At 40.6% G+C, this 15,132-nt stretch overlaps 1 protein-coding gene across 1 annotated transcript in view; it reads right to left on the bottom strand.

Moving 5' to 3' along the window:
• The window catches only part of VPS13D (vacuolar protein sorting 13 homolog D), a 272,477-nt gene that overhangs the window by 221,719 nt on the left and 35,626 nt on the right, over nucleotides 1–15,132 (bottom strand). Inside the window, exons 18-23 of the mRNA XM_081491462.1 lie at nucleotides 13,889–14,021; nucleotides 10,131–12,344; nucleotides 8,848–8,999; nucleotides 5,022–6,053; nucleotides 2,556–2,646; nucleotides 366–492 (exon numbers count right to left, since the gene is read on the bottom strand). Of these exons, the coding sequence (XP_081347588.1) occupies nucleotides 366–492; nucleotides 2,556–2,646; nucleotides 5,022–6,053; nucleotides 8,848–8,999; nucleotides 10,131–12,344; nucleotides 13,889–14,021 (3,749 nt within the window). The remainder of the gene's footprint in view (nucleotides 1–365; nucleotides 493–2,555; nucleotides 2,647–5,021; nucleotides 6,054–8,847; nucleotides 9,000–10,130; nucleotides 12,345–13,888; nucleotides 14,022–15,132) is intronic.

Below are 15,132 nucleotides of genomic sequence, written 5' to 3'. Positions count from 1 at the left end.
AGGCTGAAATCATCCCAGATCATTCAGAGCTAGATGGAAATTGATCTAACATAGTCCCCTCACTATTTCAGTAGAAAAACTGATGCAAGGAGATTAAGTGACTTGTTCAAAGTCACACAACACATTAGTGTGAAACTGGACTATAATGATAACCACAATTATTTCAACCATACCCCCTTTATTTATTAAAGCCTGAGTACCCCACTTCAATGCAGATCCACTTTACTATAAATCGAGATTCCTCACAACTAGATCAAATTGATTCTACATAAGAGGCTATGTTTTTTTAAAACTTTTCCTCATTGCTTAGCCAACAAGAATTTGAAACAGGAAACAATCATGATGGAAAAGCTCGATATTTTTACTTGAAAGTCTGGAAGATGAGGGCTTCTTCTCCACTCGTAGTGAACCGTTCTCGGTAGAACTCTCCATGCGAGGTAAGGTCACTCAGAGACAGGCTCCCAATGCTTCCCTGTAAGGCCAGGTCTCCCTCTAGGAAGATTAAAAGTCAGAATGGATTCTTATGGTCTTTTTTCTGTCACACACCCTAACTCTGCCTGAAACAAAAATTGATATACACATGCCTCAGACTTTACACCATTTAATAAAACGAAATGTCGAAAGTGAATATTCATATTCTAATACACCCAGAACAATATTTTATACACTATTTCAAATAGCCTCAACGCAGAAGTCCAAAGGGATTGAAATAATACCACAACGTCACACTTTAACATTTACAAGGGGGAAAAAATTAAGGGTAAAAATAAATTAAAGGGTAAAACATTTACAAATATAGACAGAAACATGCTCTCTCCTGAGATCACACCACTAATGAGAATTAGCAAAACAGCATAAGGTCTATTTTATACTATCGATAAAAGAATAAAGGAAAAAACGTCAGAGATGTATTAATCAGGCAGTATTAAGTGGGTTTTAGTGTGATTTAATTAAAAGGTGACATTAATAAAATAAGACACTGAAGACACAGATTTGAAACTACTCCAATATAACACAAGTGAAGCTCCTGGAAGGTGGGCAGAAGAAAGAGGAAATGTTGAAACATGCACCCCTGGGCTATGAACCTATATGAATCATTCTTAACATGGGTAGATACTGAAAAGGAATATTCTGAACTGTTGCTTATATAAAACAAATTTCGCCATCATAATTAACAATACAAAACAATGACTGAGGTGTATGTATTTGGCAGGCTAGTTCTGCTCCCAATGAAAACACATCCTTATTTTTGGTTCCTAATGTCCTCTAACAAAAACACCCAAAAAAGAAAAAGTGAAGTCACTCAGTTGTGTCCGACTCTTTGCGACCCCTTAGACTGTAGCCTACCAAGCTTCTCCGTCCATGGGATTTTCCAGGCAAAAGTACCAGACTGGGTTGCCATTTCCTTCTCCAGGGGATCTTCCCAACTCAGGGATCGAACCCGAGTCTCCTGCATTGCAGGCAGATGCTTTATCCTCGAAGCCACCAGGGAAACTTATCCTACCCAAGCTTCTCCCAATTCTAAGGACTCATCTCTTCTAGGAAACTTTTATAAATTAATTTATACCAGGAATGCTACAGAATCAACATTTGAGCTTTGTAGTCTTCTTATCACCAGTTGCTTAAGGAAGGAGCAGTATTTTATGCTCACTTTGTAAATTCCTCCAATTTAGAGCTTGATATAGCTCTTCACTTGCGTTCTACTAGGAATTACAGCCTATTGCGTCCCATTAGGAAGAATGCCAGCTTTGCTACAATATCTCCCTGCTTAAACCACCCCCTCTTAGAAAAGTGAAAGTCGCTCAGTCGTGTTCAACTCTTGGCGACCCCATGGACTATACAGTCCATGGAATTCTCCAGGAAAGAATACTGGAGTGGGTAGCTGTTCCCTTCTCCAGGGGATCTTCCCAATCCAAGGACTGAACCCAGGTCTCCTACATTGCAGGCACATTCTTTACCAGCTGAGCCACAAGGTTAGCCCAAGAATACTGGAGTGGGTGGCCTATCCCTTCTCTAGCATATCTTCTGGACCCAGCAATCAAACCAGGGTCTCCTGTATTGCAGGTGGATTCTTTACAAACTGAGCTATCAGGGAAGCCCACCCCCTCTTAGGAGCTTCCCCTAATTATGGCAACAGAGTGAATATATGCCCTGATTTCCCAGAGGCAGCCCCTGTTATATGACGTTTTCACAGCTGTAATTATTAATAATGCCCCCTTTTACGCTCCAACATGTCCAAATTTTAGAGAAAGAAATTATATAGTCACCCAGAGAGCTTTTTTAAAACACGGATAGACCCCAGGGTCCCATCCCAACACACAGAATCAGAGTCTTGGGATGGGAAGGGAGCTGTGCCAGACAGCTGCATTTCTAACAGATGATTCTGATCCATAAACCAGTATCTGGAAACCACCACCACCAGTCCTGGCCAGACCAGTAACCACAACCCAGCCACTGAGCCACACCTTACTTAGCACTTGTGAAGACAATTAGATTTGTGAGCAGGATGTTCAAATTCTTCCCAGATTCCCCAAGTCTGATTTTTCTCCACTTACCAATCATTTCCAGGTGTGCCACTAGTTTGGACACATTCGCCTTGGCAAGCTCACTGGTGGTCTTATTCAGCACAAGAGAAAGCGAATGAACCTAAGAACACAGGAGGTAAGGCAAGGCGAATGTTACTCGGAGGAAAAGGTACCTTCCAGGCAAATGGCATCGAGAAAGATGCTACAAGTCTCAGGAAAGCTGAAGATAAACCTTTTTGTCCGACTGATACCAAATTCATTTCAAATTTTCTTAGCCAGTCAAACCACAGTAAGAGGAGAGAGCTGAGAGGAAAAGAAGTTGACTGGGGAATCTAAAACCCAGGTTCTGTGGTGTCTTCTCTATGGTTGCCTCATCTGTTCTCTTTTAAATTTTTTTTTCTTTTTTCTTTCTTCTTTTTTTTTTTTTGTATGTTGGTTGGTTGGCTTCTTGGTTTTTTTGGGGGGATGCTTTCTTTGGGCTTCATCTATTGTTTATCAGTGAAATGTTTTACATTATAAAACAATTTTTCCCCTTTCAGCACTTATCTCTAATATTGCACTATTCTGTAATCACTCATACAGATTCATTACGTGCACCCTAAGAAATCTGTCAAAGCAAAGTGATAAATACACTTAATGTTTAATATCTTCAGACTAATATTTAATAGAAGCCCCTGGTGACCATCTGGGACTTCACTTAGGAAGCACAATCAAAGATTTTCTTCCTCAGAGACAATCACCAATAGAAGAAAACCAAAATCCTGTTTCGGAACAGCATTCTTGGAAACAAATAAATCCAGTAATATAATTCTGTCATTTTAGCTACAAAAAGGACTCTGTGTCAATGATTTATGGAGGCAGATACCCCTCCGTGCCATCACTGGGTAAGGCATCGGCTAAAGAGAAGGAAGGAGGGAAGAGGAGATGGAGAGAAGCTCATATCCCAGTTCACACTCTCTGCTCCCAAGTGGCAGAGCCTGGTGACATGCACCCCTTATCTTTAATGCCTACCACGACAGAGGATGCATGGTTGGATGGCATCACCAACTCAACAGACATGAGTTTGAGCAAACTCCGGGAGATAGTGAAGGACAGGGAAGCCTGACGTGCTGCAGTCCATGGGGTCGCAAAGAGTTGGTCATGACTTAGCAACTGAACAACAAAGTAGGTGCTCAGTATACCTCTGATAAATGAAAAAAAAAAATGGAAAAAGAAAGAAAATAGCAGGAGAAAAGGAAGGAGGAAAAACATTCGTAGAGGAAGGAAGAGAAAAAAGGAGGGAATTATTACAGATGGAGTAGTGAGCATGGGGGCCACTCCAATGGCACGGGGGAGCCCCTTGCAGTGGGTTCTGGACATGGATGACAGAAGGATCTCAAGGGAATGAGGTTATCATGAAGGGGGAAGTGAAAAAAAAAACAACAAAAAACCTCTAGTCACTTCATCACCAAAATAAGGCATATAATGAGTCTAAATATGGTTTGGAGGAATCCAGCTGTCACCACCTGAGCCCACTCTCAGCATGGATCTCAGCATCACTGAAAGTGGGACGACTGGGTGTTGTAGACCTCCTGGTGTAACGCAACAGGAAGAACTCGGTACCACCTATGAAGTGTCGGACCTGGATCTGATCAAGTCTTTAGAGCTAACTTCCATTTCTAAAATTAGAGGATGAGAGGAGTTAAATGTACCATAAAGAAACAGAGACAAATCCAGAATGTGGAACGCTGTAGGAGACACTAACCCAGTTTCTACAGACAACTGCATGGGAGGAAGAAGCGGGGAAGGTACCGTTCACTGAATGATCATTTCTGTCACGCACGTGAGGAGGGCCATACCTAGGTCATCTCATTGAACTTCCACAAACTGATGACACAGGCACCATTAATCAACCTCTGTTTATTGATGAAAAACTTGAGGGAGAAAGAGGTTAAATGGCTTGTCCACAGCCAAACAGCAGTATGGTTACAACAAAAATGACAGGTTTCAAATCCAGGCAGTCTGACATTTAAGACACCTGTACTCTTGCTCTCACTAAAAGCCAATCATGTTCTGAGTGAGACGGAGATGATAATAAAAGGCACATTTGAAAACAGCTACTCTGTACTAGTTACTAGTTTCATAGTAACATGGTTACTATGTGCTAGGCACATTGCCAAGTGCTTCATGTAATTTCCTCATTTAGTTATCATAATCAGATGATAGAAGATAAGGAAACAGGCGTAAAGAAGCTAAATAATTCCACTGAATTTTACAGCCCAAAGGAAAGACAAGAAGTTACTGAAACCATTTATTCCCCCTGCCTCCAGATGGGATTAATGCTAAAACCTTTTCTGAAATATTAACTTCTACCCTTTTGGAATAGACATCCAAAAGACCACATACTTCCTCTGCCAATGAGATCGATTCTCTGGCATAAATGCACAGTGACAGCATCTAAGTAAACAAGCCCATGTTCATACTCAGAACGTAACAAGAGCCTAAGGGAACTGATACCTTGAGATCCAGTTTGGTGTTAACTGGATCCTGAAGTTCAGACTCTGCTAACCCGCCTGATTCTGACTTCACGTTTTGTAGGATGTCCTCTGGCGGCACCTTCATCGCATGGTTGTCTGCAGTAGAGCCAATTCCAAAAAAATCTAGGATCACGACCCAGGTCTGCAGCGTGATCAGCACATCCAAGCAGTTAAAATCAACATCAATGCTCCGGTTAACTCGATTGTATATGGAAGAGAATTCTGGATGCTTCTTATCCACCAGGAATACATTGATATGGACCAAGGAATCATCAAATTTACTCTTTCCTGCAAGTATCTTGGGCTCATCTACCGTTGGAGAAGGAGGTGGGGTCAAGGGATAGTCCTTGTCTTGGACTTCCTTTTGCTTCTTCCGGGAGGCTGAGGTGGGTCTCTGATACAGCTGAAACACGTTGGGAGCTTCCTCCATATGAGAAGGAAGAGACCGAGGCATGTCTGGATACTCCACGTTGGACACGGAAGGGCAGGACTGAGAGAGATACTCTTTTTGTGCTAAACTAGAAGGCTTTGGGGCTCCCCGAGACACCATCAGGTTCTTATATTTGGAATCTGGATTTTTCTCCAATAAGTCCTCCATCAGCAGAGAGCGCAGGGCAATCTGAATGGATAAAGTCTGGGGGTGGTCTTTACTGAATTCCACCTCAAAATCCTGAAATTTTAAGCTCACAAGACCCTGGGCCCCCAAAGTCAGATCGCCACTTAGCTGAACTTGAAGCTCTGATATACAAAAGTTGGCTTGAATCTGGGTAAAGGATTTGACTTCCTTCACAGACAAGGACTTTTGAGAAGAGTTAGAAAGACTGGAGTGGCTGAACATTCCATTCTCCTTCCTTTCAGCGGAAGGTTCTCCACAGGTACTGAGGGGAGGCAGAGGAGAATTAGGGCAGGGTGAGGAGGCTGCACTGACTGGAAACTTATTCAGATCTTCACTATACACCAGATTGTCCAGCGTTTGTAAAACCTGCTCATATACATGCTTTGCTAACACCACCTGCATTCGAAGAGAAAAATTCAGTTATTCCACTACTGCTGTCAAATGCGTTCATATGCACTGCCCACAAATTTTGTATGACTTTACCAAAGTGTTTTTTTTCAATATAATTTATAGGATATATTTTATTTCAATTTATTTATTTTTAATTGGAGGATAATTGCTTTACAATATTGTGTTGGTTTCTGCTATATATCAACTCTCCAAGACGTTTTAAATTAGTTGACAGCAAGGATCATCTCTTTATTTCTTTTTCATCCTTATACCTCTACCTCTCTCTGATCTGTATCTATTCACAAGGCTGTCACCGAGCACCTCACAGAATAATCTTCACACGATAGATGTTCAATAAGTGCTATTAAATGTAGGCCTGAATCTGCAAAATCATTCTTTCTAACCCCACAAAACTACAGAAATTGAAGGAAATCCTGCCGAAAGTCTAATGTAGGTTATACCTTAGAAGTGAGAAACTCGCATGATTCTAAAACTCGCTCATCTTGAGATCGACTTGTACACACTGCTATAATTTAAAATGGATAACCAACAAGGACCTACTGTTTAGCACAGGGAACTCTGCTCAGTGTTATGTGGTAGCCTGGATGGGAGGGGAGTTTCAGGGAGAATGGATATATGTATATGTACCAGTGAGTTCCTTTGCTGCCTACCTGAAATTATCACAATATTGTTAATTGGCTATACTCCAATATAAAATAAAAAGTCAAAAAAATAAAACTTGCTGATCATCACCAATTAGTGTAACAACCTATGACTAGTACAGCTGATCAAACAGATAGTACTTTTTTATGATAATAATGTTGATCCATGATTACCTGTTATTCTCTCACTTTGTTTTTAATTACAATTTCTTATTACCACTGTTTTCAGGGAAGTTTTTATTTGCTCAAGGGTAATTTTTTAACAGAGGAGTTCCAAATAGATATAGAAAAGACAGAACTGGAAGATGATCATTTTCTAACTGCTAGATAAATAATTGATCCCACCACAGTTATCAGTGGAATAAGACCTTATATGAGTGACTGACAGGGAATTTTACAATGAATGGATCAACTTTTTGCCACCTGCATACAATCAACAATTTTGGCATCACTGACAGTCAATCAGACACTGCGTGTCTCCTGATATAAGCTACACTGTACCACCTTTGAAGTGTTCTGGTCAAAAAAACAAAAAAACACCTCAATCAGTTTCAAAAACACCTCAAACCTACAGAGTTAAGTTACAGAAAAATCGGTTATAGAAAAATCAGTTCAGCAACACCACAAACTAACAGCCAAATCCAGAATGCAGGACATTCTGCAGGGCAACTGACCTAGTTTTCCAACAAAATAATGTCATGGGTGGGGGGAAATGAGAGGGAAACTAAATGAATAGAGACCCACAAGATGTATCACCCAAATGGAATGTAGAGTCCTTATTTGGATCTTGATTCAAATATACCAAAAGTAAAGGACATCTTTTAAAAAATCAAAAATGTCTCTGAAATCTGAAAATGGATTAAAATTCAGATGATACCAAGAAATTGTCACTAATTTTGTAAGGCATGCTAATACCACTATAGTTATTTTTTTAAATGCACATAGTTTATAGTGATACACTTCAAATATAGAGGATTAAAAATGGCATGGTCTGGGATTTGCCTTAAAATATTTCTCCAAAGGAGAAAAAAATAATGGATGAGACAAATGTGGCAAAATCTTGGTAACTGTTGAATCTAAGTAATGGGTACATGAAGTTTACTGGAGTATTCTATTTTGTCTATTTTTAAAATCTTTCATAATAAAATATTTTTCATTATTTAAACTACTAAATTTAATTATTGCATAATAATTTAAAGAATAATTTTCTAAGATTTTCATCAAAAACAACAGTAAGTCAATGGTAACCATAAGAATAAAAAGTCAATATAATCCAGTAGAATTCACCTTACGCGCTAGATTTAAAGTGTAAACTCCACCCTAAGTAACCAGCACTGATGAGGCAAAAGTTTAAAAGAGAAAAAGCTTAAAACCCAAAAAAGGAAAAGATCCAGGAAAAGTTCTCTCAACCAGAGACCCATATCCAGAAACCACTGATGTCAAAAGCTACACATGTCCTGTTAACAGCACCCCTGGGTTACGGCAGAGCAGCTGCTCTAATGACCACCACTCCCCTAGATCCTGTGCACTGTCCTAAGATCCTGCCTATCCTTGCTGTTTTATAATGTTATGCTTTTTGCTCTCTTGCTTGTGAAAGCAGGAAAAATGACACTTTCGAAGGAAAAAGGATGAAAGATGTATACACACATACCACACACACACCCTGGACCATTTCATTTCAGTGAGGGCAAGACTAATTCTCCCTTGAGAGGATCTGTCAACAGCTCAGATAATCAGATCGTTTTATAGGTGGGCCACATATGCCAAAAGTGTGACAAGAATTATAACCCTCTGGGAAAGAGAGATCCTGACTTTTTAGGCAATAATTTTCCTCATTTCTTAATGGCAACGGAATTAACAATTTGCCCTCTTCCACTCTGTAACTCACCCCTCCACGTGAAGAAGCTAACAAAGACTGATTCAGTGATAGAAGGACATGATAAAAGGATTCCATGCTTACTGGAACAAGTTATTGACAATAATGAGCATGAGCAATATCTCTTTGAATTTATCTTTTCCTTCCAACATTTTATATACACAAAATATAACAAGACATAAACATAACACATGTATGTAACAAATATAAAATCATTACATGATTTCAACTGTCCTGGCATAAAAATCAATAGCGTGCTTACCTGAACCGGATTGACAAATTTTCCTTCAATCTTCATGATGCTAGAAGCTCCCAGGTCATCTGGACTAACTGAGAAAGTCAGTTCAGATTCTCTCTCTATAGGGATCTTCTCCAGTTTAAACTGAATGGTCGTGTTGTTGAGGATGTGAAAAGCTGGCGTAAGAGAGAAGAAATGACCGACTAGAAACACAGATTGACTGCATCATTGCTGATTAAGTGGAAGGTATATAAACAAGCCCAGGAGTTGCTCTTAGACCAGGAAGGCAGGTTAGCCTGGCACCAAGGGTCTACGATTGAGTACAAACCTTGGTAACTATTCCAAGACCAAAACTCACAGCAAGCAAGTGCATAAGATAAATTTACACACAAAGAGCATGCTGCAGCTATATTCATAATAGGCTCCATTTGATGGTTTCAAAATATGGTGCAGTGCACATTAACCCAGGCAAGGGTCCTCAGTAAGCTTCTCTTAACCTCCCAAGCTGGCATTTTCCAAACAAAATTGCTCAACCATGCCCAGCTTTAGACTGATCCCTCTTACTGGGCCTAACTGAGAATCAAGGACAACATAGAATTCTAAGTGAACAACTTTTAACCCAAGCAGAGAAAGCAATCTTTTGGTAACTATGTAAACACGAATCAGTGAATTAACATCTGAGAACCATAGGAGAAGTTCTCAAAGGCATTAATATCTTCACCAATCAATATAGCTTACCTGATTTCTATAAATGCCAAGACTAATAGATCGAACTGCTTGGTTTTAGCAGATCAGATTGAGAATACATAAATACAAGCACTTTACTCCTAAACCCTGTACCAAACCATTACAGAAGATGGCAGGATAGTCAACAGAGACCATAATATTCACAGACTAAATTTCACATTCTGTCAATCCCTCTAGCTGTCTTAGACTACGATATTTAACTAGGAAAGATCTATAGCTTAGGAATGAAAAAGTCAGATGCATTTGACTAAATTACATAATACTCTTAACAGAATCCACCCACTGAATCCCAGTGAATGAACACTCACTCAAGGGGGCCACTTAAAAAAAAAAAATCCTTATTTTGCCAAAAATGGTATTCAGTGGGAAAAGGTGCAAACATTCAAATATAATGTGAAAGCATTATTAAAGTTTTATTTAAAATTCTATTTTAACTTCTTAAATATTCACTTAGGGTAATTCTAAAAGAAAGGTTTTTGTTGTTATTTTAAGCCAGGTCCTACCTTCATGGCTGGGTCTGGAATCTAAACAAAATGAGACAAAAGATACCCATGCCTCACCTTGACCTCTATGCAAAGATTCAAAGAAATCATGTCGGGTGAAGTGAGCTTCCTCCTGACTATTGGTATTGGCAGTCCCAGACAGAGGGCAGAACGCCCGGCTCATTTCCAGCCCAGGGCCCTCTCTGCCTGCCAACTGGGTGCAGTTCAAAGAATATAATTTAATGTCTTTGATTTCCACTTGCAGACGGTCACTTCTGGATTCATCATCTCCTGCCACAAAATTCTGGATGAAGATCTGTCCCAAGTGTCCTACCAGCAACTCGGGACTCCCAGGCTTCCGAGGGATGGAAACCACTGGTGATTCAATGTTTATGTTCAAGATGAGCTTTACGGTGTCAGAATGAGATGCACCTAGGCCAAACCCATATGGTTCATTTTCTTCTAAGAAAAAGGAGTCCCGGGCCTTCCTGGGAGTTTCAAAGAGTGACACCATCTCACTGTACTCGGCTGTCTTAGTGGCTAGGACAGTGGTGACTTTGGTGGCTGCACTTTTCAGCATACTTCGAAAATTTTCTTCCAGCTCATCCATGGACAATGTCAGCTCCTTCAAGAACTTAGCGGAGTGGTTGTAATGCAAGGAGGCCATCTTGAGGTTAAGAAAACATTCCTGTTTAGACTTCTCAACAAAGGTGAAACTCAGGGCATCAGTGAGGGCTGCGTCTTCCATTCTGACAAATACAGATTCATAGAAGCCAATATCACTGATGATATTTTCGTATCCTACGGAATTTCCAATGCTGACAACATATTGGTTCTTAACATTCTCTTGTGTCAAATCCATAAGCTGCAAACAGCCAAGAGAACCATTCATGTCAAATGTGCTGCCCATGGAGACGTTAACTTTGGTGCCACCTATACTCGCTGTTGCAATTTTTCTGCCATACTTCTCTCCATTTGCCATTCCCACAGTCCGAAGGAGCAGCAGGTTAAGTCTGTGGATTTCCACCGCAACCTCCGTGTTTTGTTCATATGTAGATTGGTAAGTTCCCTGTTCCCTAAAGCTTCTTTCAAAATCAGTCATTAAAGGTTGAGGACTCAACTCATCTTTTTCCTTGGGAAAAGATTTTTGAAGAAAACCAATCAGCTCCACAATTGTCTCTGGATTTAGGATGATATCCAAATTATTCACCTGCAATGAAATCACCTGAAGGGTGCTGTCCAAATTCATGGACGGGCACTCTGAACTCACAAACTGATATTCCAGTTTTATGAGGGACTCTTGTTCTTTGGTGAGAACTCTGTCCAGAGAAATACTAGTGGCTGACTGGTTGTTTCGTGTGGCAGCACTCGTGAGGTGGACCATGTTGGACCCAGAGACAGGAGACTGGGCCCTACTGTCCCGGAGGCTTCCTGTCGGGATATCAAAGCTCAAGTTCTTGTGGGAGGCCATCAAAAGGTCAAAATCAGCGCCATACGTCTGCATGGTGTCCACCAGGAGCAAACCATGAACGGTGAGGGAGACCTCAGCGTCGTAAGGCCTCTTCACAAAGTGAGCGTTGGTGCCAAACACCTTGAGCACAGAGATGTACCGGCCGTTGCTCTCAACACCAAGCTGCATGCAATTCACCTTAAACTCCGCCAGGAGGAGCTGTGACTCCACCAGGACCTCCCGAGTATGCTGCTCCAACATCACAATGCTCTGGGTCAAGTTCATCACGGAGTCTTGCAAACTTCCCCGCTGTCCCCCTTGGGGAAAAATCTTCTCCTTCATCTGAGAGTCAAAAGTCTTCGCTTCTGGGGTGGTCAGGAGAGCAAAACAGTTCTTCAGAGCAGATATTTTATCTTCATTGATGTGGATCTTCAGGTCTGGTAGGTTGCCTGAGAGCACGGCTCCAGGGTACTTGGGATCTGATGTATAAATCAATCGACGTTCTAACTGGAGGTGAACATTGAATTTCTCGACCACATGGGTAGGTCCCACGTCAATATCCTGGACATGCTTCCAGTTGTCCTTCACGCGTCCAACCATGATCTGCAGGTCAAGAAAGGACAGCGAGTACCTCTCATACATCTTTGTGCTCATTAGATGTGCTTGAAGCTGCTCTTCACTGAATTTGACTCCAGAAAATGGAGGTGTTTTCTCCTCGTTACTGCTGCTAGTCTCAGGAGGTGGGGTATTGGGAGGTGTGGCAAGAGGGGTCTTATATTCATCATCACTGAACTGATTCTCTTCCGATACTGACCCATCCCCACTCTTCCTCTTGGAGTCATCTGCAGATGAAAACAGGAAGATTTAAAGTACACGTCAGCTCTTGCCTTCCTCCCCCATTTAATGGAATAATTAAGAAAAGCAGAGAAGAGTTGGACACGACTTGAGAGACTGAACAACAACAAAAAAGAATCAACAGCCCTGATTTAAGAAATAAATGGATAAAAACTCTAAGCACAGTATTCTGTATTTCCCATGTATTCAGAGTGAACTTATCTACTGATTTGGAAATCAAAAGACAAAGAGTAAAAGTTCATGAACATGAAGAAAGACAGAGACCTGCTAACACAGGAACACATGTCAGGGTGCAGAAACCAACAATGCCCTCTGGTCACTGTCCCCCCACCCGCCAACAACTGAGCTGCACTGCATGAGCTGCCATCACCAACCCTCATTTGTTTACTTTTTCCTGTATTCATCTATGTGTTCATTTTGTCCCCCCCAACTAGAAGGTTCCAAAAGAACAGAGGTTTCCTCTGTCTTCCTCAACACAATACCCGAGTGTTAGGTCAGTACTTGGTGAGCAGTAATTGCTTAATATGTCAAGTTCCAGCCCCAAATTCACTCAACCCCTCTCTTCTGCACCTGAGCAGTGTTGCGACAACTACAAAAACACATCCCTAGGTTTGGTCACCTGTGTCTCTGTCCCACGTTTGTGTTTTATAAATCCAAGTAGGTACTTTCTGCGGTTGTGTGATCCTTTGCTTCGGATGTAATTCCCTTTTCACATCCCCTTAAGGCCAAGCTCATACCAGCCAAAGAGTAGAAACAACCAAATGTCCACCAACTGATGAGTGGATAAATATTATAAAATGTAGTATATTGATACAAGGGAACATCATTCAGCCACAAACAGAAATGAAGTATTGATAACATGCTACAGGGCTTCCCTGGTAGCTCAGATGATAAAGAATCTACCTACAGTGCAGGAGACCAGGGTTCAGTCCCTGGGTTGGGAAGATCCCTCAGAGAACAGAATGGCTATCCACTCCAGTATTCTTGCCTGGAGATTTGCATAGACAGAGGAGCCTGGAGGGCTACAGTCCAAGGGGTCAAAAAGAGTCAGACACAACTAAGCGACTAACACTTTCACTTTCCCTTCTTTCACAAAATGGATAAACCTTGAAAACACTGAGCTAAGTGAAAGAAGTCACACATAAAAGGTCTCATATTACATGATTCTCTTCATATGAACTGTTCAGAACAGGCAAATAAACAGAGATAGAAAGATTAGTGGTTAGCAAGGGCTAGAAGAGGTGGTAATAGAGAATAACTGCTTATGGGTCTAGAATGTCTTCTTGGGACAACGAAAATGTTCTGGAATTAGGTAACAGTGAGAACTGTACAATTTTATGAATATACCAAAAACAACTGAATTGTACATTTTCAAATGGATCTCAATAAAACGATCATATAAAAAAGTAACAAGTTAACTTTGGAGCCTAGAAATGTTAAATAAACCTCTTTTTAAGCTTTACTTGGTTCAGTGAGAGAGAGAGATCAATCTGCCAAGATATGCCTTTATTACTTCACATTCACATTGTACCTTGGGTGTTGGTCAACAGCATTCTTCCTAGATCCACAACAACCAACACAGGATTCTTGAACTTAAAGTCATCAGGAAATATCACTTGAGGGGCAGAAATGTCCAGTCGCACAGTCCACCGTTTACTCTCCTCCTATAAAAATAGAATCAACCACAATTAAATAGCCTTGAACTACAACAGCTAAGAGTGGGCAGCTTTATCAGCTAGAGCTCAAGCCTCCCTGAAGGTTACACTAGGATCACAGGATGACCTAACGGTCTATGGTATTAAAGCAAAACATTTAAAACAAAAGTGGATCCAGATGCTTAAGGATATGAGACATTACCACAGGCAAACGGCTGAAGTGGGAGAGAAAAATGTGCAAATTACTGATCTGGGGGTTGCTTGCTCTTTGATTCTGATGATCGATGGTTTAAGAAAGGTCTTATTTCTAAAGACTTAATACTTTAAAGTATTGTAGAAATTATAGAATTCAAATAAATGAGAAATCCAAATATTTTTATTTATTCATGGACATTGCTAAGCACGAACTTTCAGGCCAAAATATCTTACTGAAAAACATAAGCCTTGACATTTGAAATATTAGAAATAGACCAATTCACGAATTTATTAATGGCTCTTCCCATGAATTTGTTATATAAATTAGCTAATTTATATAAATGCTATCAAAGAAGATTATATACAGTAAAAAATTAACAATTTATATATTTTTTCAATTTATTTATTTTAATTGGAGGACAATTACAATACTGTGATGGTTTTTGCCATACATCAATGTGAATCAGCCATAGGTATATGTGTCCCCTCCATCCTGAACTCCCCTCCATCCTGAACTCCCCTCCCACCACCCTCCTCACCCCATCCCTCCAGGTTGTCACCAAGCAACAGCTTTGGATGCCCTGAGTCATACATCAAACTTGCACTGGTGATCTATTTTACATGTGGTAATGTGTATGTTTCAATACTATTCTCTCAAATCATCCTACCTCGCCTTCTCCCACTGAGTCCAGAAGTCTGTTCTTTATGTGAGAACCACTGCACTGCAGACCACTGCACTGTGTCTCTTTTGCTGCCCTGCACGTAGAACTGTCAGTACCATCTTTCCAGATTCCATACATATGCCTTAATATACGGTATTTATCTTTCTCTTTCTGACTTACTTCACTCTGTATAACAGGCTCTAGGTTCATCCACCTCATTAGAACTGACTCAAATGCATTTCTTTCCACAGCTGAGTAATATT

Source organism: Giraffa tippelskirchi, chromosome 5 (genome assembly GCF_054371585.1).
Source record: "Giraffa tippelskirchi isolate mGirTip1 chromosome 5, T2T-mGirTip1v1.2.pri, whole genome shotgun sequence".
NCBI classification, from domain to species: domain Eukaryota; kingdom Metazoa; phylum Chordata; class Mammalia; order Artiodactyla; family Giraffidae; genus Giraffa; species Giraffa tippelskirchi.
This window is presented reverse-complemented; position numbering and strand designations above follow the sequence as displayed.